The 22,538-nt window shown below is 54.9% G+C and overlaps 1 protein-coding gene across 1 annotated transcript in view; it reads right to left on the bottom strand.

Annotated features, from left to right (window-relative positions):
• Window positions 1-21,225, bottom strand: part of zfand4 (zinc finger, AN1-type domain 4) — a 68,539-nt gene extending 47,314 nt beyond the window's left edge. Inside the window, exons 1-2 of the mRNA XM_087982536.1 lie at window positions 21,100-21,225; window positions 1,594-1,904 (exon numbers count right to left, since the gene is read on the bottom strand). Of these exons, the coding sequence (XP_087838662.1) occupies window positions 1,594-1,777 (184 nt within the window). The 5' untranslated portion in view covers window positions 1,778-1,904; window positions 21,100-21,225. The remainder of the gene's footprint in view (window positions 1-1,593; window positions 1,905-21,099) is intronic.
• Between the last annotated feature and the right edge of the window lie 1,313 nt (window positions 21,226-22,538).

The raw sequence follows: 22,538 nt of genomic DNA, 5'->3' as shown, positions 1-22,538 counted from the left end.
TTGTTGGCAATACACTCCTGTACTGCAGTGAGACATCAGCGACACATAGAAGCACAAAGAAATTCCTATAGCAACGCCCTCCCTCATATCCTCGAGATTCAATGAGATGAATATTGCTGACTTCAAAAAGGATACCAGTGTTTATTCAATGACTTAAAGGGGTTCTGTCTCAACTACAATAGACTGGACACGATGCCTGGATTCTGAAACGCATTGCCCCTCCGAGCTCCTGCTCTCATAACTCTCAAATAGCTAGCGTTCCAGGAAGGACAAAGAAAACACTACCAAAGGTTTGAAGCTCTCCATGAAGTATGGCAGCATTGACATTAATAACTGGGAGGCACATGCTGTCAATCATTCAAAACATAACAACTTGTCCATTAAGTTGGATCATATGTTGCGTCCAAATGTCTTAACAATGACGCAGGCTGGAAGAAAATCATGTACTCTGGATCCCACCACCTTGTGGGACATCCTCCCACGTGTCCAAATATTCGCGGGTCAGGAATTGGCCTGTTCAGTCACAGAATCATAGAGATGTACAGCACAGAAACAGACCCGTCGGTCCTCCTCGTCCATGCCGACCAGATATCCCACCTGCCAGCACCCTGCCCATATCGGTCTAAACCCTTCCTATTCATATACCCATCCAGATGCCTTTTAAATGTTGCAATTGTACCAACCCCCACCACTTCCTCTGGCAGCTCATTCCATACACGTACCACACCTCGCATTTAATTGAATTAAACTCCATCTGCCACCTCTCAGCCCATTGGCTCATCTGATCAAGATCCTGTTGTAATCTGAGGTAATCTTCTTTGCTGTCCACTACACCTCCAATTTTGGTGTCACCTGCAAACTTACTAACTATACCTCTTGTGCTCACATCCAATTCATTTATATAAATGATGAAAAGCACCAATCTTTGTGGCACTCCACTCGTCAGAGGCCTCCAAATACAACCTTCAACTTTGTCTTCTACCTTTGAGCCAATTCTGTATCCAAATGGCTACTTCTCCCTGTATTCCGTGAGATCTTGCTAACCACGGGGAGTCACTGCAGAAACTTGCAACCCTGAGCAGACACCATTGGCTACCCCTTGTGTTGACGACATATGAAAACAGTTGATGTACTATTCTGAAACGGCTTTGATTTCTTGTGGATCAGAGGGGAATTTTCCTGAGAATTATCTACTGCTGACTCTAGAATATTTCTCTCTCTTTGTGCCTCTTCTGGGAGCTGAGGAAAGGGGGCAGAGGAAGCAACCAGTTGGGACATTGTAGTCACCAGGTGGGTAGGACTGATAACTTGTTTTTTTCTTGCCTGTGGCAAATAGCTTTGCAACAGTTTGCAACAGAACTTGTCCAGAGATTTATCACCTGCCCAGCCTTTACCAAATAACAAAATATTTGCAACATGTCACTCACTGGCATTACCCAGTTTTGAATTATAAAATTGGTAGTATTTCATTGCAGCTATGCACTACACCACACATATTTCTCATAATTTGCAAAAATTCAACCTCATAATTTAACCTGACGGATCAAACAAATGGGAGGGGGGTGGGAGAAAAGAGAAGAATCTCATGTCTACCTTCTAGCCTTTGAATTTTCGCCTTCACAGAAACCACTGTCTCAAAAGGTGACACTCTGAGTTCAAAACAAGTTCCTGTGAGTGTTTCAATGAAGAGCTCCATTGTCTCATAAAACGGGAGTTTGTAACTTAGAGGCCCAGAATTGTCCTCATTAAAGAAGGGAGGTTCCTTTTTGTTTTCCATTTTAATACATCCAGAAACTTCCAAGGGCAGGCTTTGATGACAATTGTTCCCACAACACCTGCAGCCCGAAATCACAGTCAAACAGCATTTGAGGCTGGCTAATGATGTTCATGACCAAGCACTCGTTCTGGTGGCAAAAAAAAGACAAGAATACAATTACTTTGAGGACATTAATCACTAGACCTGAGTTACTCCATACATTTCTGAGGCAAATGCATATGAACCAATTAACAACTTTCAAACGTGACAAGTTAAACTTACCCATTATTTGTTCCATACAAAGTCAAAATGTAACAATAGATCAAGAGTGCAAACTAACAGGTTGGAAAATACATTCTATAGTACAACTACAACGAAACACGCAAGAACTGAGCAAAGTATAACTGCACTGGAATGTGAAATTCATCCCACTAGCAATATTAGTAATCAATAGCACAAAACCACGAAATGAAAACCCAACCGTGACACACTCAATAAACTGCATTAGCTTGACACGCGCACTCACCAGACCTGACTCCAGACAGGCTATCAGGGACACAATTAGTGAGATCAGAAACGCTGCTAGTGAGGCACATGCACACCAAAAGTAGAGGCACTGCCAATATAATCAATGACAATGTGAGAAGCATCCACCCATCCCAAGTGGACCCACAGCAGTGCAACACATTGTCGCACTGACACTACATTACCGTCACACAGCCGCCACTCCCCAAGGAAGATCTATATTAATTGTCACATCATTCTCACATGGGCAATCAGGAACCCACATACAGAGAGTGTGTGTGTGTGTGTGTGTGTGTGTGTGTGTGTGATCAGCATCAATTATGAAACCCCCATAGCTCTCCCCAGGGCATCAGCACAGGTAATGCAATACAATCCAAACCCAGAGGAAACAGTATTTGAGAGATACTCTGAACCTCTCCCCCAGGAGATTAGTATGTGGGATACACATGACCTCCATTCACAGAGGAAATTGTTTTAGTGAAACACACATGACTCCCACTCCCAGGGGCTTAGTATTTGAGAGACGGGGGGGGGGGGGGGGGGGGGTTCAGGATTAATGAGACATGCATTCTCCTAAAACCCACCAGGTGGACCAGGTACTAGAGAGACCACGACTCACCCCAGAGTGATCAGCAGGAATAAGACACAGCCACATCTGGGGAGCAATGCTAATGTGATGCATTCCTTCCCTACCCCAAGGTGATAACCACCCCATCTCCAGAGATCAATTTGTGTGTCATGCACAATCTCTCCACCTGGAGGGGAACAATATCTATCTCACTAACTCACCAGGCCCAGGAGATCAGTACATATGTTAAACAACCTCTCCACAGCCAAGCAATGAGTATGAAACAGCTACCAACCGTATCCCCCAAGAGAATCAGTATGTGTGCCACACAGACCACCGTGCCCCCCACCCCAACCCCACACCCCGCTCCCAGGGGATGAGCGTGTGCAACACACATAGTCACCCCACCCCCAGGGGATCAGTATTTCCTAAACACACACAGACACACACACACTCCCCACTCCCAGGGGATCAGTACCTGCTACACACACACACACACACCCCACCATCAGAGAATCAGTACCTGCTACACACACACACAAACACACACACACACACACTCCCCACCCCCAGGGGATCAGTACCTGATAAACACACACACACACTCCACCCCAGGGGATCGGTACGTAGTACACACACACACACACACACATTCCCCACCCCCAGGGGATCAGTACCTGCTACACACACACACACACACACACACACACTCACTCACCCCACCCCACCCCCAGGGGATCGGTACTGGTACACACACACACAACCCAACCCAGGGGATCAGTACCGGCTGCACACACACTCACTCCCAACCCCCATGGGATCAATACCTGCTACACACACACTCCCCACCCCAAGGGGATCAGTACCTGCTACACACACATACACACACACACACACACACGCACACACACACACGCACACCCCACCCCTAGTGGATCGGTACCTGCTACACACACACACACACGCACACCCCACCCCCAGGGAATCAGTACCTGCTACACACACATACACACACGCACACACATTCCCCACCCCTAGTGGATCGGTACCTGCTACACACACACACACACTCACCCCACCCCCATGGGATCGGTACAGGTACACACACACATACACACTACCCAACCGAGGGGATCAATACCTGCTATACACACTCCCACTCCAAACTCCAAGGGGATCAGTACCAGCTGCACACACACTCACTCCCAACCCCCATGGGATCAATACTTGCTACACACACACTCCCCACCCCCAGAGGATCAGTACCTGCTACACACACACACACACACACATTCCCCACCCCCAGGGAATCAGTACCTGCTATACACACACACACACACACACACACATTCCCCACCCCCAGGGGATCAGTACCTGCTACACACACACACACACACACACCCCTCCCCCAGGGGATCAGTACCTGCTACACACACACACACACCCCTCCCCCAGGGGATCAGTACCTGCTACACACACACACACAAACCCTCCCCACCCCCAGGGGATCAGTACCTGCGACACACACACACACATATTCCCCACCCCCAGGGGATCAGTACCTGCTACACATACACACACACAAACACTCCCCACCCCTAGGGGATCAGTACCTGTATCACACACACACACTCACCTCACCCCCAGGGGATCGGTACCTGGTACACACACCCTCCCCACTCCCAATGTATCTGTACTTGCTACACACACATACACACTCTCCCCACTCCCATGGGATCAGTACCTACTACACACACACACACACACACACACACATATTCCCCACCCCCAGGGAATCAGTACCTGCTACACACACACACTCCCCACCCCCAGGGAATCAGTACCTGCTACACACACACACTGCCCGCACCCCCAGGGGATCAGTACCTGCTACACACACAAACACAAACACACACACACACACACCCCACCCCAGGGGATCGGTACCTGGTATACACACACACACACACACCCCACCCCAGGGGATCGGTACCTGGTATACACACACACACACACACACCCCACCCCCAGGGGATTGGTACTGGTACACACACTACCCAACCCAGGGGATCAGTACCGGTTGCACACACACACACTCCCCACCCCAACGGGATCAGTACCTGCTACAGACACACACACTCAGCCCTCAACCCATGGGATCAGTACCTGCTATACACACACACACACACACACACACATTCCCCACCCCCAGGGAATCAGTACCTGCTACACACACACACACACACACACACACATTCCCCACCCCCAGGGGATCGGTACCTGGTACACACACACATACACACTACCCAACCCAGGGGATCAATACCTGCTATACACACTCCCACTCCAAACCCCAAGGGGATCAGTACCGGCTGCGCACACACTCACCCCACCCCCAGGGGATCAGTACCTGCTACACACACACTCCCCACCCCCAGGGGATCAGTACCGGCTGCACACACACACTCACTCCCAACCCCCATGGGATCAATACCTGCTACACACACACACTCACCCCACCCCCAGGGGATCAATACCTGCTACACACACACACATACACTCAGCCCTTCTCCAAGGGATCAGTACGTGCCACACACACACACACACTCACACAGACACACAGACACACAGACACACAGACACACAGACACACAGACACACAGACACACAGACACACAGACACACAGACACACAGCCCTCCCCCAGGGGATCAGTACCTGCTACACACACACACACACACACACTACCCAACCCAGGGGATCAATACCTGCTACACACACTCCCACCCCCAGGGGATCGGTACCTGGTACACACACCCTCCCCACTCCCAGGGGATCAGTACCTGCTACACACACAAACACACACACTCCACCCCAGGGGATCGGTACGTAGTACACACACACACACACACACACACACATTCCCCACCCCCAGGGAATCAGTACCTGCTACACACACACACACATTCCCCACCCCCAGGGAATCAGTACCTGCTACACACACACACTCCCCACCCCCAGGGGATCAGTACCTGCTACACACACACAAACACTCACCCCACCCCCAAGGGATCGGTACTGGTATACACACACACACACTACCCAACCCAACCCAGGGGATCAGTACCTGCTACACACACACACATTCCCCACCCCCAGGGGATCGGTACCTGGTACACACACACATACACACTACCCAACCCAGGGGATCAATACCTGCTATACACACTCCCACTCCAAACCCCAAGGGGATCAGTACCGGCTGCGCACAACTCACCCCACCCCCAGGGGATCAGTACCTGCTACACACACACACACACACACTCAGCCCTTCTCCAAGGGATCAGTACCTGCTACACACACACACACACTACCCAACCCAGGGGATCAATACCTGCTACACACACTCCCACTCCCAACTCCCAGGGGATCAGTACCGGCTGTACACACACTCACTCCCAACCCCCATGGGATCAGTACCTACTACACACACACACACACACACACACACACATTCCCCACCCCCAGGGAATCAGTACCTGCTCCACACACAAACACACCCCACCCCAGGGGATCCGTACCTACTACACACACACACACACACACACACACACACACACACACACACTCACACACATTCCCCACCCCCAGGGGATCAGTACCTGCTCCACACACATACACACATTCCCCACCCCCAGGGGATCAGTACCTGCTACACACACACACACACACACTCAGCCCTTCTCCAAGGGATCAGTACGTGCCACACACACACACTCAGCCCTCCCCCAGGGGATCAGTACCTGCTACACACACACACACACACTCAGCCCACCCCCAGGTGATCGGTACTGGTATACACACACACACACACACACACACACACACAACCCAACCCAGGGGATCAATACCTGCTACACACACTCACTCCCAACCCCCATGGGATCAATACCTGCTACAACACACACACTCCCCGCCCCCAGGAGATCAGTACCTGCAACACACACACACACTCACCCCACCCCCAGGGGATCGGTACCTGGTACACACACCCTCCCCACTCCCAATGTATCGGTACTTGCTACACACACACACATACACACTCTCCCCACTCCCAGGGAATCAGTACCTGCTACACACACACACTCCCCACCCCCATGGGATCAATACCTCCTAAACACACACACACACACACACACACACACACACCTCCCCCATGGGATCAGTACCTGCTATACACACACACACACTCCCCACCCCCAAGGGAATCAGTACCTGCTACACACACACACACACAAACGTCCCACCCCAGGGGTTCAGTATCTGCTGCACACCCACACACACACACTCCGAACCCCAAGGCGATCAGTACCTGCTACACACATACACACACATACCACCATCAGGGGATCTGTACCTGACATACACACTCCCACTCCCAACCCCCATGGGATCAGTACCGGCTACACACACACTCACCGCCAACCCCCATGGGATCAATACCTGCTACACACAAACATACATACACACTCCCCACCCTCAGGGGATCAGTACCTGCTACACACACACACACACACACCCCCCACCCCCAGGGGATCGGTACCTGCTACACACACACACACACTCTCACCCCACCATCAGGGGATCTGTACCTGACACACACACTCCCAACCCCCATGGGATCAATACCTGCTACACACACACTCATCCCACCCCCATGGGATCAGTACCTCCTAAACACACACACACACACACACACACACACACACACACACACACACACACACACACACACACACACACACACACACACACACAAACTCCCCACCCCATGGGATCAGTACCTGCTACACACACACACTCCCCACCCCCAGAGGATCAGTACCTGCGCCCCACACACACACACACACACTCCCCACCCCCAAGGGATACATACATGCTACACGCGCGCGCACGCACGCACGCACACACACTCCCCACCCCCAGGGGATCAGTAACTGCTAAACACACACACACACCACCCCCAGGGGATCAGTACCTGCTACACACACACACACACACACCCCACCCCCAGGGGATCAGTACCTGCGCTACACACACACCCCACCCCCAGGGGATCAGTACCTGCTACACACAGTCACTCCACCACCATGGAATCAGTACCTGCTGAGCGCGCGCGCACACACACACTCCACCATCAGGGAATCTGTACCTGACACATACACTCCCACTCCCAACCCCCATCGGATCAGTACCTGCGACACACACATACACTCCCAACCCCCCATGGGATCAATACCTGCTACACACACACACACACTCACCCCACCCCCATGGGATCAGTACCTCCTAAACATACACACTCACCCCCCTCCCAGGGGATCCTGCTACACGCACGCGCACGCGCGCACACACACACACACAAACACGCACTCCCCACCTCTATGGGATCAGTACCTGTTATACACACACACACACACTCACCCCTCCCTCATGGGATCAGTACCTGCTACAAAACACACACTCCCCACCCCCAGAGGATCAGTATCTGCTACACACACACACCACCCCCAGGGGATCAGTACCTGCTACACACACACACACACACACACACTCAGCCCTCCCCCATGGGATCAGTACCTGCTACACACACACACACACACACACACACACACACACCCCTCCATCAGGGGATCTGTACCTGCTACACACACACACACTACCACTCCAACCCCCATGGGATCAATACCTGCTACACACACACACCCCACCCCCAGGGGATCAGTACCTGCTACACACACACACACACTCATCACTACCCCAGGGGATCAGTACCTGCTACACACAAACACTCCACACCCCCAGGGGATCAGTAGCTGCTACACACACATACAAACACACATACTCCCCCACCCCCAGGGATCAGTACCTGCTACACACACACACACCCCACCCCCAGGGGATCAGTACCTGCTACACACACATACTCCCCACCCCCAGGGATCAGTACCTGCTACACACACACACACCCCACCCCCAGGGGATCAGTACCTGCTACACACACACACTCCACACCCCCAGGGGATCAGTACCTGCTACACACACACACACCCCACCCCCAGGGGATCAGTACCTGCTACACACAAACACTCCACACCCCCAGGGGATCAGTAGCTGCTACACACACATACAAACACACATACTCCCCACCCCCAGGGATCAGTACCTGCTACACACACAAACTCCCCACCCCCAGGGGATCAGTACCTGCTACACACACACACACACACACACACACACACACACACACACACTCCCCACCCCCAGGGGATCAGTACCTGCTACACACACACACACACACACACACACACATACATACTCCCCACCCCAGGGGATCAGACAATGCTACACACACACACACACTCCCAATCCCAAGGCGATCAGTATCTGCTACACAAACACAAACTCCCCACCCCAGGGGATCAGTACCTACTACACACACTCCCCACCCCCAGGGGATCAGTACCAGTTACACACACACACACACAAACACACACATACACACACTCAGCCCACCCCCAGGGGATCAGTACCTGCGACACACACACACACGCTCAGCCCCCCCCAGGGGATCAGTACCTGCTATACGCACACACACACTCCCCACCCCCAGGGGAGCAGTACCTGCTACACACACACACTCCCCACCCCCAGGGAATCAGTACCTGCGACACACACACACACACACACACCACCATCAGGGGATCTGTACCTGACACACACACTCCCACTCCCAACCCCCATGGAATCAATACCTGCTACACACACACTCACCCCACCCCCAGGGGATCAGTACCTCCTAAACACACACACACACCCTCACCTCCAGAGGATCTGTACCTGCTACACACACACACACACACACACAATCCCCACCCCCAGGGGATCAGTATCTGCTACACACACACACACACACACACACACACATACTCCCCACCCCAGGGGATCAGACAATGCTACACACACACACACACACACACACTCCCAATCCCAAGGCGATCAGTATCTGCTACACAAACACAAACTCCCCACCCCAGGGGATCAGTACCTACTACACACACTCCCCACCCCCAGGGGATCAGTACCAGTTACACACATTGCCCACCCCGAGGGAATCAGTACCTGCTACACACACACATTCCCCACCTCCAGAGGATCTGTACCTGCTACACACACACACACACACACACACACACACACACACACACACACACACACACACACTCCCCACCCCCAGGGGATCAGTACCAGTTACACACATTACCCACCCCCAGGGAATCAGTACCTGCTACACACACACACTCCCCACCCCCAGGGGATCAGTACCTGCTACACACACACACACAAACACACACTCAGCCCTCCCCCAGGAGATCAGTACCTGCTACACACACACACACACGCGCACACACTCCCCACCCCCAGGGGATCTGTACCTGACACACACACTCCCACTCCCAACCCCCATGGAATCAATACCTGCTACACACACACTCATCCCACCCCCATGGGATCAGTACCTCCTAAACACACACACAAACACTCACCCTCACCTCCAGAGGATCTGTACCTGCTACACACACACACACTCACCCCTCCCCCATGGGGTCAGTACTTGCTACACACACACACTCCCCACACCCAGGGGATCAGAACCTGCTACACACACACACACTCCCAACCACAAGGCGATCAGTACCTGCTACACACACACACACACACACACACACACTCACCCCACCCCCAGAGGATCAGTACATGCTACACACACACACACACTCCCCACCCCCAAGGGATCAATACCTGCTACACACACACACACACACACAAACTCACCCCTCCCCCATGGGATCAGTACCTGCTACACACACACACACTCCCCACCCCCAGAGGATCAGTACCTGCTACACACACTCATCACTAACCCAGGGGATCAGTACCTGCTACATACAAACACTCCCCACCCCCAGGGGATCAGTACCTGCTACACACACACACACCCCACCCCCAGGGGATCAATACCTGCTACACACACACACACCCCACCCCCAGGGGATCAATACCTGCTACACACACACACTCCCCACCCCCAGGGGATCAGTACCTGCTACACTCACACACACTCCCCACCCTCAGGGGATCAGTACCTGCTACACACACACACACACACTCCCCACCCCCAGGGATCAGTACCTACGACACACACACACACACCCCTCCATCAGGGGATCTGTACCTGACACACACACACACCCCACCTCCAGGGGATCAGTAACTGCTACACTCACACACTCCCCACACCCAGGGGATCAGTACCTGCGACATACACACACACACCCCACCTCCAGGGGATCAGTAACTGCGACACAGACACTCACACACATTCCCCACCCCCAGGGGATCAGTACCTGCTCCACACACACTCACACACACTCCCCACCCCCAGGGGATCAGTACCTGCTACACAGACACTCACACACATTCCCCACCCCCAGGGGATCAGTACCTGCTACACACACACTCACAGACAAGCATTGCCCACCCCCAGGGGATCAGTACCTGCTACACACTCACACACACTCCCCACCCCCAGGGGATCAGTACCTGCTATACACACACACACACACTCCCACCCCCAGGGGATCAGTACCTGCTACACACACACACACACACTCCCCACCCCCAGGGGATCAGTACCTGCTACACACACACACACACACACACACACACACACACACTCCCCACCCCCAGGGGATCAGTACCTGCTACACACACACACACACTCCCCACCCCCAGGGGATCAGTACCTGCTACACACACACACATTCTCCACCCCCAGGGAATCAGTACCTGCTACACACACACGCACACACACTCCCCACCCCCAGGGAATCAGTACCTGCTACACACACACGCACACACACTCCCCACCCCCAGGGGATCAGTACCTGCGACACACACACACACACACACACACACACACCACCAGGGGATCTGTACCTCACACACACAATCCCACTCCCAACCCCAATGGGATCAGTACCTGCTACACACACACACACACACTCAGCCCTCCCCCATGGGATCAATACGTGCTACACACACACACACACACACACTCAGCCCTCCCCCATGGGGTCAGTACTTGCTACACACACACACACACTCCCCACACCCAGGGGATCAGTACCTGCTACACACACACACACTCCAAACCCCCAAGGGATCAGTACCTGCTACACACACACACACACACACACACACACACACACACACTCAGCCCTCCCCCAGGAGATCAGCACCTGCTACACACACACACACACACACATTCCCCACCCCCAGGGTATCAGTACCTGCTACACACACACACACACACACACTCCCCACCCCCAGGTGATCAGTACCTGCTACACACACACACACACACACAGCCCTCCCCCAGTGGATCAGTACCTGCTACACACACACACTCCCCACCCCCAGGGGATCAGTACCTGCTACACACACACACACACACTGCCCACCCGCAAGGGATCAGTACCTGCTACACACTCACACACACACACTCCCCACCCCCAGGGGATCAGTACCTGCTACACACACACACACACACACACACTCCCCACCCCCAGGGGATCAGTACCTGCTACACACACACACATTCTCCACCCCCAGGGAATCAGTACCTGCTACACACACACACACTCCCCACCCCCAGGGAATCAGTACCTGCTACACACACACGCACACACACTCCCCACCCCCAGGGGATCAGTACCTGCGACACACACACACACACACACACACACCACCAGGGGATCTGTACCTCACACACACAATCCCACTCCCAACCCCCATGGGATCAGTACCTGCTACACACACACACACACTCAGCCCTCCCCAATGGGATCAATACGTGCTACACACACACACTCAGCCCTCCCCCATGGGGTCAGTACTTGCTACACACACACACACACTCCCCACACCCAGGGGATCAGTACCTGCTACACACACACACACTCCAAACCCCCAAGGGATCAGTACCTGCTACACACACACACACACACACACACACACACACACACACTCAGCCCTCCCCCAGGAGATCAGTACCTGCTACACACACACACACACACATTCCCCACACCCAGAGGATCAGTACCTGCTACACACACACACTCCCCACCCCCAGGGGATAAGTACCTGCGACACATGCGCGCGCGCGCGCGCACACACACACACACACACACACACTCAGCCCTTCCCCCAGGGGATCAGTACCTGCTACACACACACACACTCACACACATTCCCCACCCCCAGGTGATCAGTACCTGCTACACACACACTCACACACATTTCTCTCCCCCAGGGGATCAGTAACTGCTACACACACACACTCACACACATTTTCTAGCCCCAGGGGATCAGTACCTGCTACACACACACACACAGACGCATTCCCCACCCCAATGGGATCAGTAGCTGCTACACACACACACACACACTCCCCACCCCCAGGGGATCAGTACCTACTCGACACATACTCGCACGCATTCCCCACCCCCAGGGGATCAGTACCTGCAACACACACACACACACACACACACTCCCCACCCCCAGGGGATCAGTACCTGCTACACACACACACACACTCCCCACCCCCAGGGGATCAGTACCTGCTACACACACACACATTCTCCACCCCCAGGGAATCAGTACCTGCTACACACACACACATTCTCCACCCCCAGGGAATCAGTACCTGCTACACACACACGCACACACACTCCCCCACCCCCAGGGAATCAGTACCTGCTACACACACACGCACACACACTCCCCACCCCCAGGGGATCAGTACCTGCGACACACACACACACACACACACACACACACCACCAGGGGATCTGTACCTCACACACACAATCCCACTCCCAACCCCCATGGGATCAGTACCTGCTACACACACACACACACACACACACACACTCAGCCCTCCCCCATGGGATCAATACGTGCTACACACACACACACACACACTCAGCCCTCCCCCATGGGGTCAGTACTTGCTACACACACACACACACTCCCCACACCCAGGGGATCAGTACCTGCTACACACACACACACTCCAAACCCCCAAGGGATCAGTACCTGCTACACACACACACACACACACACACACACACACACACACTCCCCACCCCCAGGTGATCAGTACCTGCTACACACACACACACACACACACACACACAGCCCTCCCCCAGTGGATCAGTACCTGCTACACACACACACTCCCCACCCCCAGGGGATCAGTACCTGCTACACACTCACACATACACACTCCCCACCCCCAGGGGATCAGTACCTGCCACACACACACACACTCACACACATTCCCCACCCCCCAGGGGATTGTACCTGCTACACACACACACTCACAGACACACATTCCCCACCCCCAGGGGATCAGTACCTGCTACACACACACACTCACAGACACGCATTCCCCACCCCCAGGGGATCAGTACCTGCTACACACACACACTCACAGACACGCATTCCCCATCCCCAGGGGATCAGTACCTGCTACACACACACACTCACAGACACGCATTCCCCACCCCCAGGGGAATCAGCACCTGCTACACACACACACACTCACAGACACGCATTCCCCACCCCCAGGGGATCAGTACCTGCTACACACACACACACACACACAGCCCACCCCCAAGGGATCACTACCTGCTACACACACACACACTCCCCACCCTCAGGGGATCAGTACCTGCTATATACACACACACACACACACACACTCCCCACCCCCAGGGGATCAGTACCTGCTACACACTCTCACACACACACACTCCCCACCCTCAGGGGATCAGTACATGCTATATACACACACACACACACACACACACACACACACACACACTCCCCACCTCCAGGGGATCAGTACCTGCTACACACTCCCCACCCCCAGGGGATTGTACCTGCTACACACGCACACTCACAGACATGCATTCCCCACCCCCAGGGGATCAGTACCTGCTACACACACACACTCACACACACGCACTCCCCACCCCCAGGGGATCAGTACCTGCGACACACACACACACACACACACACCACCATCAGGGGATCTGTACCTGACACACACAATCCCACTCCCAACCCCCATGGGATCAATACCTGCTACACACACACACACACACACTCACCCCTCCCCCATGGGGTCAGTACTTGCTACACACACACACACACACACACTCCCCACACCCAAGGGATCAGTACCTGCTACACACACACACACATGCTCCAAACCCCTAAGGGATCAGTACCTGCTACACACACACACAGTCAGCCCTCCCCCATGGGATCAATACGTGCTACACACACACACACACACTCAGCCCTACCCCATGGGGTCAGTACCTGCTACACACACACACACTCCCCACCCCCAGGGGATCAGTACCTGCTACACACACACACACACTCAGCCCTCCCCCAGGAGATCAGTACCTGCTACACACACACACACACACACACATTCCCCACACCCAGAGGATCAGTACCTGCTACACACACACACTCCCCACCCCCAGGGGATAAGTACCTGCGACACACGCGCGCGCGCGCGCACACACACACACACACACACACTCAGCCCTCCCCCAGGGGATCAGTACCTGCTACACACACACACACTCACACACATTTCTCTCCCCCAGGGGATCAGTAACTGCTACACACACACACTCACACACATTTTCTAGCCCCAGGGGATCAGTACCTGCTACACACACACACACAGACGCATTCCCCACCCCAATGGGATCAGTAGCTGCTACACACACACACTCCCCACCCCCAGGGGATCAGTACCTACTCGACACATACTCGCACGCATTCCCCACCCCCAGGGGATCAGTACCTGCAACACACACACACACACACACACACACACACACACACTCCCCACCCCCAGGGGATCAGTACCTGCTACACACACACACTGCCCACCCGCAAGGGATCAGTACCTGCTACACACTCACACACACACACTCCCCACCCCCAGGGGATCAGTACCTGCTACACACACACACACACACTGCCCACCCCCAAGGGATCAGTACCTGCTACACACACACACACACCACCATCAGGGGATCTGTACCTGACACACACAATCCCACTCCCAACCCCCATGGGATCAATACCTGCTACACACACACACACACACTCACCCCTCCCCCATGGGGTCAGTACTTGCTACACACACACTCAGCCCTCCCCCAGGAGATCAGTACCTGCTACACACAGACACAGTCACTCCACACCCAGAGGATCAGTACCTGCTACACACACACACTCCCCACTCCCAGGGGATAAGTACCTGCGACACACGCGCGCGCGCGCGCACACACACACACACACACACTCAGCCCTCCCCCAGGGGATCAGTACCTGCTACACACACACACACACTCAGCCCTCCCCCATGGGGTCAGTACTTGCTGCACACACACACACACACTCCCCACCCCCAGGGGATCAGTACCTGCGACACACACACACACACACACCACCATCAGGGGATCTGTACCTGACACGCACAATCCCACTCCCAACCCCCATGGGATCAATACCTGCTCCCCACACACACACACACACACACTCACCCCTCCCCCATGGGGTCAGTACTTGCTACACACACACACACACACACTCCCCACACCCAAGGGATCAGTACCTGCTACACACACACACACACACACACACACACACACTCAGCCCTCCCCCAGGAGATCAGTACCTGCTACACACATACACACACACACACACACATTCCCCATCCCCAGGTGATCAGTACCTGCCACACACACACACACACACAGCCCTCCCCCAGGGGATCAGTACCTGCTACACACACACACACACACACACACTCCCCACCCCCAGGGGATCAGTACCTGCTACACATACACACTCACAGACACACATTCCCCACCCCCAGGGGATCAGTACCTGCTACACACACACTCTCAGACACGCATTCCCCACCCCCAGGGGATCAGTACCTGCTACACACACACACACAGACACGCATTCCCCAACCCCAGGGGATCAGTACCTGCTACACACACACACACACACACTCCCCACCCCCAGGGGATCAATACCTGCTATACGCACACACACACTCCCCACCCCCAGGGGAGCAGTACCTGCTACACACACACACTCCCCACCCCCAGGGGATCAGTACCTGCGACACACACACACACACACACCACCATCAGGGGATCTGTACCTGACACACACAATCCCACTCCCAACCCCCATGGGATCAATACCTGCTACATACACACACACACTCAGCCCTACCCCATGGGGTCAGTACCTGCTACACACACACACACACACACACACACACACACCACCCCCAGAGGATCAGTACCTGCTACACACACACACACACACACACACACACACAGTCACTCCACACCCAGAGGATCAGTACCTGCTACACACACACACACTCACAGACACGCAATCCCCACCCCCAAGGGATCAGTACCTGCTACACACTCACACACTCCCCACCCCCAGGGGATCAGTACCTGCTATATACACACACACACACTCCCCACCCCCAGGGGATCAGTACCTGCTACACACTCACACACACACACACACACTCCCCACCTCCAGGGGATCAGAACCTGCTACACACTCACACACACACACTCCCCACCCCCAGGGGATTGTACCTGCTACACACACACACTCACAGACACGCATTCCCCACCCCCAGGGGATCAGTACCTGCTATACACACACACACACACACACACACACACACTCCCCACCCCCAGGGGATCAGTACCTGCTACACACACACACACACACACACTCAGCCCTCCCCCAGGAGATCAGTACCTGCTACACACACACACACACACACACACATTCCCCACACCCAGAGGATCAGTACCTGCTACACACAGACACAGTCACTCCACACCCAGAGGATCAGTACCTGCTACACACACACACACTCCCCACCCCCAGGGGATCAGTACCTGCTACACACACACACACACACACACACACACACACACATTCCCCACCCCCAGGGGATCAGTACCTGCTACACACATACTCACACACATTTTCCACCCCCAGGGGATCAGTACCTGCTACACACACACACTCACACACATTCCCCACCCCCAGGTGATCAGTACCTGCTACACACACACTCACACACATTTCTATCCCCCAGGGGATCAGTAACTGCTACACACACACTCACACACATTTTCTAGCCCCAGGGGATCAGTACCTGCTACACACACACACACACACACGCATTCCCCACCCCAATGGGATCAGTAGCTGCTACACACACACACACACACACACACACACACACACACTCACCCCTCCCCCATGGGGTCAGTACTTGCTACACACACACACACACACTCCAAACCCCCAAGGGATCAGTACCTGCTACACACACACACACACTCAGCCCTCCCCCAGGGGATCAGTACCTGCTACACACACACACACACTGCCCACCCGCAAGGGATCAGTACCTGCTACACACACACACACACACACACACACACACACACACACACACACACACACACACACACACACACACAGCCTACCCCCAAGGGATCAGTACCTGCTACACACACACACACACCACCATCAGGGGATCTGTACCTGACACACACAATCCCACTCCCAACCCCCATGGGATCAATACCTGCTACACACACACACACACACAGACACACACACACACACTCACCCCTCCCCCATGGGGTCAGTACTTGCTACACACACACACACACACACTCCAAACCCCCAAGGGATCAGTACCTGCTACACACACACACACACTCAGCCCTCCCCCATGGGGTCAGTACTTGCTGCACACACACACACACACACACACTCCCCACCCCCAGGGGATCAGTACCTGCAACACACACACACACCACCATCAGGGGATCTGTACCTGACACACACAATCCCACTCCCAACCCCCATGGGATCAATACCTGCTACACACACACACACACACACACACACACACACACTCACCCCTCCCCCATGGGGTCAGTACTTGCTACACACACACACTCTCCCCACACCCAAGGGATCAGTACCTGCTACACACATACACACACACACACTCCAAACCCCCAAGGGATCAGTACCTGCTACACACACACACACTCAGCCCTCCCCCATGGGATCAATACGTGCTACACACACACACACACACACACACACACACACTCAGCCCTCCCCCATGGGGTCAGTACCTGCTACACACACACACACACACACACCACCCCCAGAGGATCAGTACCTGCTACACACACACACACACAGTCACTCCACCCCCAGAGGATCAGTACCTGCTACACACACACACACATACAGTCACTCCACCCCCAGGAGATCAGTACCTGCTACACACACACACACACATTCCCCACACCCAGAGGATCAGTACCTGCTACACACAGACACAGTCACTCCACACCCAGAGGATCAGTACCTGCTACACACACACACTCCCCACCCCCAGGGGATAAGTACCTGCGACACACGCGCGCGCGCGCACGCGCGCACACACACACACACACACACTCAGCCCTCTCCCAGGGGATCAGTACCTGCTACACACACACTCACACACATTTTCCCCCCCCAGGGGATCAGTACCTGCTACACACACACACTCACACACATTTTCTAGCCCCAGGGGATCAGTACCTGCTACACACACACACACACACACACACACGCATTCCCCACCCCAATGGGATCAGTAGCTGCTACACACACACACACACACTCCCCACCCCCAGGGGATCAGTACCTGCTCGACACATACTCGCACGCATTCCCCACCCCCAGGGGATCAGTACCTGCAACACACACACACACACACTCCCCACCCCCAGGGGATCAGTACCTGCTACACACACACACACACACACACACACACACACACACTGCCCACCCCCAAGGGATCAGTACCTGCTACACACTCACACACACACACACACACTCCCCACCCCCCGGGGGTCAGTACCTGCTACACACTCACACACACACACACACACACTCCACACCACCAGGGGATCAGTACCTGCTACACACTCACACACACACACACACACTCCCCACCCCCAGGGGATCAGTACCTGCTACACACACACACTCACACACATTCCCCACCCGCAGGGGATCAGTACCTGCTACACACACACACTCACAGACACGCATTCCCCACCCCCAGGGGATCAGTACCTGCTACACACACACACTCACAGACACGCATTCCCCACCCCCAGGGGATCAGTACCTGCTACACACAGACACGAATTCCCCACCCCCAGGGGATCTGTACCTGCTACACACACACACACACACACTCCCCACCCCCAGGGGATCAGTACCTGCTATACACACACACACTCCCCACCCCCAGGGGAGCAGTACCTGCTATACACACACACACTCCCCACCCCCAGGGGAGCAGTACCTGCTATACACACACACACTCCCCACCCCCAGGGGAGCAGTACCTGCTACACACACACACACACTCCCCACCCCCAGGGGATCAGTACCTGCTACACACACACACTCACAGACACGCATTCCCCACCCCCAGGGGATCAGTACCTGCTACACACACACACACACTCCCCACCCCCAGGGGATCAGTACCTGCTATACACACACACTCCCCACCCCCAGGGGAGCAGTACCTGCTATACACACACACACACACTCCCCACCCCCAGGGGATCAGTACCTGCTGCTACACACACACTCCCCACCCCCAGGGGATCAGTACCTGCTACACACACTCCCCACCCCCAGGGGATCAGCACCTGCTACACACACTCCCCACCCCCAGGGGATCAGTACCTGCTACACACACTCCCCACCCCCAGGGGATCAGTACCTGCTACACACACTCCCCACCCCCAGGGGATAGGTGTGTTATACACAACCCCACCCCCTCAGGGATCACTGCCCGGAAACACCACCCCAGGCTCCAGGCCAGTTACAATGTGACAGCACAACCCCGGGAAGGAGCGGAGTTCCAGCCGCACACTCACCGGGCTCCATCGCCCGCCGCTCCCTCACATCCTCCGGCCTCCTCCCGGTCAGTGAAAGCCCTCCCTCCCGCTACAGCCTCAACCAAACCAGCTCCCAGCGGAGGGGCGTGGACAAAGGGAGAGACGTCACCGAGATTGATGGCGGGCCTAACCAATAGGAGGTGAGGCAAAAACGCAGGAGCGTCTTGTCTACAACGTCAGAGCGGTGATTAGCCAATGAGACGACGGGGTCATGGAGAAAAGGGGCGGGACCCGCGATAGTGTGCCGCGCCGCAGGTCCCGGATGAGGACCTGTATCTCCAACAACAATGAGCACGTGACACCCGATCCCATCCCCCCCCCACCCAAAAACAACAGAACAGGAACAACTCTCCACTGACCCAGTACAGCCCATGGGATAGGGAGCTCAGTGAGACTCACTGACCCAGTACAGTCCATGGGACAGGGAGCTCAGTGAGACTCACTGACCCAGTACAGTCCATGGGACAGGGAGCTCAGTGAGATTCACTGACCCAGTACAGTCCATGGGACAGGGAGCTCAGTGAGACTCACTGACCCAGTACAGTCCATGGGACAGGGAGCTCAGTGAGACTCACTGACCCAGTACAGTCCATGGGACAGGGAGCTCAGTGAGACTCACTGACCCAGTACAGTCCATGGGACAGGGAGCTCAGTGAGACTCACTGACCCAGTACAGTCCATGGGACAGGGAGCTCAGTGAGACTCACTGACCCAGTACAGTCCATGGGACAGGGAGCTCAGTGAGACTCACTGACCCAGTACAGTCCATGGGACAGGGAGCTCAGTGAGATTCACTGACCCAGTACAGTCCATGGGACAGGGAGCTCAGTGAGACTCACTGACCCAGTACAGTCCATGGGAGAGGGAGCTCAGTGAGTCTCACTGACCCAGTACAGCCCATGGGATAGGGAGCTCAGTGAGACTCACTGACCCAGTACAGTCCATGGGATAGGGAGCTCAGTGAGACTCACTGACCCTGTATAGTCCATGGGATAGGGAGTTCAGTGAGACTCATTGACCCTGTACGGTCCATGGGACAGGGATCTCAGTGAGACACACTGACCCAGCTCAGCCCATGGGAAAGGGAGCTCAGTGAGGCTCACTGACACAGTACAGTCCATGGGATAGGGAGTTCAGTGGGTCTCACTGACCCAGCTCAGCCCATGGGATAGGGAGCTCAGTGAGACTCACTGACCCAGTACAGTCCATGGGATAGGGAGCTCAGTGAGACTCACTGACCCAGTACAGTCCATGGGATAGGGAGTTCAGTGAGACTCACTGACCCTGTACGGTCTATGGGACAGGGATCTCAGTGACACTGACTGACCCATCTCAGCCCATGGGAAAGGGAGCTCAGTGAGACTCACTGACCCAGCTCAGCCCATGGGATAGGGAGCTCAGTGAGACTCACTGACCCA

Source organism: Chiloscyllium plagiosum, unplaced genomic scaffold (genome assembly GCF_037043375.1).
Source record: "Chiloscyllium plagiosum isolate Xiang-an unplaced genomic scaffold, Cpla_swu_hap1 HiC_scaffold_43, whole genome shotgun sequence".
NCBI classification, from domain to species: Eukaryota; Metazoa; Chordata; class Chondrichthyes; order Orectolobiformes; family Hemiscylliidae; genus Chiloscyllium; species Chiloscyllium plagiosum.
This window is presented reverse-complemented; position numbering and strand designations above follow the sequence as displayed.